The sequence below is a fragment of the Varroa jacobsoni genome, unplaced genomic scaffold (genome assembly GCF_002532875.2).
Source record: "Varroa jacobsoni isolate VJ856 unplaced genomic scaffold, vjacob_1.0 scaffold_1446, whole genome shotgun sequence".
NCBI classification, from domain to species: domain Eukaryota; kingdom Metazoa; phylum Arthropoda; class Arachnida; order Mesostigmata; family Varroidae; genus Varroa; species Varroa jacobsoni.
Window position 1 is genome coordinate 200,171 of NW_019214348.1, and position 6,022 is coordinate 206,192.

The 6,022-nt window shown below is 42.0% G+C and overlaps 1 protein-coding gene across 20 annotated transcripts in view; it reads right to left on the bottom strand.

Moving 5' to 3' along the window:
* Positions 1-6,022, bottom strand: part of Ctl2 (Choline transporter-like 2) — an 81,677-nt gene that overhangs the window by 15,705 nt on the left and 59,950 nt on the right. Inside the window, exon 1 of one of the 20 annotated variants that reach the window (XM_022850159.2) lies at positions 5,290-6,012. The exons of the other annotated variants lie outside the window; for them this stretch is intronic. Within the exon in view, the coding sequence (XP_022705894.1) occupies positions 5,290-5,380 (91 nt within the window). The 5' untranslated portion in view covers positions 5,381-6,012. Of the gene's footprint in view, positions 1-5,289; positions 6,013-6,022 lie in introns of those variants that run through there. 20 annotated transcript variants of the gene reach the window in all.

The window sequence follows — 6,022 nt, forward strand, 5'->3', positions numbered from 1 at the left end:
TCACAAAACCCATATATATATGCATATTACTGATTTTCCCCTTACTCGTATATGCTGAGAAGTAGTAAAGAAAATTTTGGCTGAAATTGTTTTCCATAAGTAGCTATATTGGGCCGCTGAATAATAATACGTGCTTCTTCTTTTTCTTAAACGTAACTTTAAACTAAGAAGCAAGCACTACTCGATGTTCAACGTAACGCACCCCGTTATTTCCTAATTGTAGAGTATCTCAGAATCGCAGTTTTCTTCTAGACACGTGTGTATCTATTCAGGATGACTCAAACCAGCAACCTCCTTGAATTTGGTTTTCGGTCTCTATTCGACGCCTGATCTTTGATCCTGACAAAACAATCGTCTGCAATGAATTGAGCTAAGCCAGAACGTTTCTGTACGTCTCACCCTTGCGCGTCATAGGTATGTCATAGGTCATGTAGTAACCCAATCTATATCAGCCTGCCTACGATAAGTGATATGCGTAGAAACACACTCGTTGCTGTCTTCTGGGTCGAGTTCAACATTGCGCCAGCGTACATCGCCTTTTCGTTGACCTCCGTAAGCGTTATGTAGCTTTGGTCTCTATGACGGCTTTACATTAACACCGTTGTTGCGGCTACACTTCTACGTCGTCATAGGAAGAAGCCAAATCGAAGAATAACAAAACACTAATCGCGAAGAAGAAGAAGAACCAAGCAGAATCAACACTAAATATCGCATGAGATTCGTGTGGATTGACAGGCCTGCAAATCGAAGACATGATGCTCACAGCGAGCTTTTCCTAGGACCAGCCCGAACTCAGCTATACAGTATCTGAACGTCCTTTAACTGGCTCTACTGTCTATCCATAAAAAACATAGTTCATACTGAGCACTAAACGAGGTATTCGTTTATCTATACGTTAAACTTCAACCGCTCTGTTCTTAAAAAAGTTCCTCTAAGGTTAAATCTGAAGTACGTTAGGTCTGTCACTAACAGAAGTTTGACCAATTGAATGAATTGCAAAAACACGGCCCGCACCCGCTCTTGTAGACTCGCACGAGGCGAGCGAGACACCATCAGTTAAACATCAGGACAGCGGCAATGATCGCGGCAGTAAACTGCAAGTCAAGTCCTTGTTCCCGAAATATCTTCTCCGATCGAATCCGGGACCAAGGCTAAGGATAGAGGCTCGATCCGGGGCGTATGAGCAACGCAAACAGACTAGACAATTTTGGCGGGATTTCGTTGCTTGCCCCGAATCCCCCCTACATATTTTACAAATGTCTCGGGACCGAGGACTAATAGCAGATGCAATTGCGTTACACAATCAGGAGAATAATTGAATAGGTCTCGTAAAACTGTGGCCTTGACCATCCGTCCGTCCAATCGACTAAGAAATTTTATCGAGCCTTATGACAGCCAGTGCTAGTTGCTAATGGGTATCGCTTTTGCGACCTAATATAAATATCAGGTTGTGCAAAATCACCTGTTCTCATTGCTACACTTCATACGCCCACCTCGTATTAAGTCATTGTGACGCCGCCACTGGAATTGCTACTGGCCTAGAGGTGTTCCGATGCAGCTGCGATGATCAGGACGAACGTACACTACCGGAGATGTCCAGTACATAGATAGCCATAATTAGGGACCAAATGGGCATCCTAAACTCTCAAGATACGGCGTCAACAAGAGAAAAGAAAAACGAAAGGATAGAAATAGGGAAAATTTCCATGGTAACGTTAAATTTTATCTTCTAATGATTTGTAGTGACTCGCACGCATGGGTGTGTATAGCAATTTTATCTGAACTTGAAGTAATAGAGCTAAGGATAAATTCTGAGCGTTAATAAGAAAAATGTTCCTTGCGCCAATAGGCTATCGACAAACAGGAATAGCACAAAAATGATACATAGATCATACGAATAATGAAGTACTTAGCCGAGGACACTGGGATGCTTACGTCAAAACTATCGATTTCGATTGTTTGCCGTGTACGTACCATCAGCTGTGATATTGAAGTCGTGACAACGCAGATAGAGAATGAATGGTTTATGTATAGAATAATTGAAAAATCAGGCATATTTCAGAACAGGATTAATATTTAGGTTTAAAATTTGCCTATGTCAGAATGAATGTCGTTTTGCTATAGATAAAATATTTCGATTTTATAGCACTAAATGAACTTGGAATAACACTAAACGACACTTAATTAGTGAACAGTAATTGTTGGCCATGTCGCTCAAATTAGGCCACACCTAGGTACTTGTTTTTGTTGAGGTAGTTCTTCAGCAGCGTCATGCGCTGCTGAGAACAGCTATCGACTAAAGAGCGATAGTGGTTTTGTCACTTCTAATCTACATGCCCGCAGTTCATAATACGCAGCTTTTCGTCTTCAAACCTATAATCACTAAGTTCATTTAGCATATGGCCGCCCAACAAGCACCACACAGATTCTTGCCTCTGGCTGAAGAAGCCTCTCCCAAAAAAGTCTCCAGAAATGGTACGGTGCGTTGCCGTCGTTCACGAATCAATCAACACTTTCATATTTTCACTAGCAAGCTCTCTTCATCAATTACGTGCGATTACGTATAGTTGGTTCGATATTTTTCCGCATTGCGTTTCCACGCCTGTTACCCGTCACACGGTAGTGAATTATGAGAAAAGCGAAACTTCTTTAGAGAACTTACTACGTCAAAAATGAAACAAGATGGAGCCATTGAGGAGTATAGGCTCAAAGCTGATTAAAAATCTACCGTTGCCTCCTCGCTGCTACCTCCAGTAAAACAGAATATCGGAAAAATATATGACGTAGCTGGTACCTGGTACAACAACCAAGGGTCGAATAACGCGAAGGCAAATGACATCTTTATAAAGCAATGCTACTGCATAGACAGAGTGGAAATGCGTCGTGCGTCTCGCAAGTGTTACCCCGTCTGGCGAAAACGATACTTCTGTAGGATTACCATACTTCTGCAAAACTGGACAATAGCAGCAGTAAATACAGCAGCAGCGGGAGCAGGAACACCTACAATGAACTGTAGGGACGGCAGATGTAGCTGATTTTCCTCACTTTACCCCCTAAATACGTCAGATACAAAAGGGCATTTGAATTTTTAGGTGGTTACGTCTCGGAGTAATCGAATAGGTTCATCCGCGCGAGTCCCTATAGATTTTACGAGACAAAATAATGGCAGATATAAGACGGCTGGCGCGGTAGAGTAGAGGCGTGAAACTTTTAGGATGTAGAGCAAAACAGCAAGAGGTGACACTTGTCAGAAATAGTCAAGTGAGAAAAATTGAATAACATTTTTTTAATAACTATGAATAAATATAAAACAAATGTTTAATTTTATTTTTTACCCGTTCAATTACCCGCCACTGCTGACGGTGAGTGCGGATACAGCATGGGTCTAGTTGAGATTGTTGTCAAACGCTGACAAACAAAACTGTAACCGTTTATGGAAGAGAAAAACGTTTTTTCCATGTTCTAATGTAACATCTTTTTATCAATGACTACCTTCTAGGGCAAGATAGCTAGTTAATGGGATGTGTTTGTTAGAAATGCCTAGTTATCTGATGTATGATACGAGAAACCAACAATAACGCCCCCTTTGACTAGTTAAGTCAGCCTCCGCCACGCAGATCATATACCGTCAACAATGCGATCTACCACTTTTTCGACCATTTCCAAGCCTGCTTCTCCACCAAAACATCTGGGAAGCTACTAGCTAGACACTGATATTTAGAAAGTACAACTTCTCCTGCGAACAACTTATCGGTACGACGTAAGGCTGAACGTGTTATTACTGTAAAGAAAAGCGATAACGTTTCCCAAGGTAAAATTGCTTTAAATACATATTTATGTATATCTATATAACCGTAGACGAGCTAACTTTCGGAAAGACAATCAAAGCTTTGTACTCCAAGTTTTAGGTCAATGGTGGTTCTACGTCCATTTGACGCTTATCGTACGCTGATGAGTTACACCATGCAACTGGAAGTGCCACAATAGCCCATGTTGACACAAGGCACGTCCGTGCCCGTATATACACGTATCGAATATGCATGCAAAAAGACATAAACGATTATACAGGCACTTCGTATACTTTACCACTACTATAACGTATACCCTTTTACTGGCCTAGCATAATGATTACATCTATCAAATCTGTATAGCCATTAAAGAGCAATGCTCAACCGGCAGTGCATCTACATAGGAGAGGAATTATCAAGGGTATTTTATCACTCTTCTCGTACAACAGAGTGAAGAGATGCCGGTAGACCAATCGTTTCATGTTAATTGAAGTTTGCACTTCAGTCATTATTAAACGAGATTGATGAAAGGCGTAGTAAAGAAGCATGTCGAGCTGCACCATAGGATAGACCGACGGTCTGGGTGAACATACAAGAACTGTAAAAAAATGAACACGACGTAAGCTCTCACAGCCCTATTCAACTTCAATACATAATTGTCAACAGGCTAACAAATGGAACAAACGCTTACCGTCTATATAGCCATGTTGAATTTTATCCGTTACGTACATTCTATTAATTCGTTATATCAGTAAGGCAGTTATCAGCTATCAGGTGTTCCTGTTTATCGTTGTCTTCGAATAGGTCAATGATTATTACTACTATTGCCATTATCATCATCCCTGTTATTATTGTCAGCAACTGGTCCGAAAGCGTTCAGACGATTTTTTTCACGGTCACACAAAAATATGACCGCAATATGTACACGCATGTGCGCACGCTTAGGCAAAGAGGCGCTAAAATGGCGAACAGTTTGTAAAGTATCCATTGCCCCTGGACTTTGTAACAGTTTTAGGTCTAGCAAAAGCAGGTTAAGTGTCACGTAGAGAATAGTCTTTTACCTATAGTGCACACGAGATGGCGATTACCCTAGCCACAAGGAACTACAAAGTCCATTTCTATATAACTAGCTATTTATACTTGTTGTACTTCTACAGCGCCGTCTAAACGCTACACAGCAATGTCGTCTGTTAGCCCGGTGTTAATCTAATGAGTAACAGGCTTGTCGAACCAGAAAAGAAATGTCGCCAACCATGTCGCTTATCCTAGTAGTAGCGGTACTTAGTCAATTCAAGACAAACACACTACGTCCAGTTACTGTGACCGATTTTTCTAGTACTGCCAAAAAAAACATCACAACCGTTTTTGATGTTATCGCATCGTACACAAGTACAACACCTTACGATCAATCTTCTCTAGGAAGGAAGCATACTTTATTGAAGCATGTGCTCTATTTCAGCTTTTATATTAGCTTCAATTTAAAAGCGAAACCAATGCGTACCAATTTTTCCTGACCTCTGCACAGGGAGGACTGTGTACGCCGTCATAGAATAGACGGGCTCAGGGCGCCCCTTGCTTATGCTTCGCCGCATTATTTTTCTTCGTACTGCCGCTCTGACGAACTCGGCCTACACGGAATGCTGCTAAGGATAGCTTCTTCGATTAAAATTGGTCTCATCTACGTACGCACTCTCAGCTGCCGCGTCCGAAAGCCAAGCTTCAAATATGGCCGGGCTCTTTTCCGTCTTCCTATCGCAAAAACTAATCGGCCTCCCAAAGCGCCAAACGAGCGCACGCTGTCGATTATTTACAGAAGAACAGACAGAATTTTTGTACGCCACCTCACACCACGCTCATTTAAACGACCTAAATATTCTTGCAGCCATTGTCATTGCTGTTATTACCAATCTGCTACACGGCCACTTCTGCACGTTGCCACTGCTCACCCCTACAACATCACAGCGAATGCTCCCTTGTCAACCCGCTGTAATCCATTCAATATACTCGACATCCATATGCACTAGCAGACGTTGCTGCGGGATAGAACACGCTAGACGTGGTAAACGCGACACTGGCGCTTGAAATGCACTAGGGAGCAGAAACATTTGTGAGAAGGAACAAAGTACCGCCACAGTATAGTGCGACGCGGTGCCCTGTAGTGTGTCAAGTGTCCGCGCACGACAAATAACACCAATATGGGAATTGAATGCATATAAATACGCAACTTATACCTA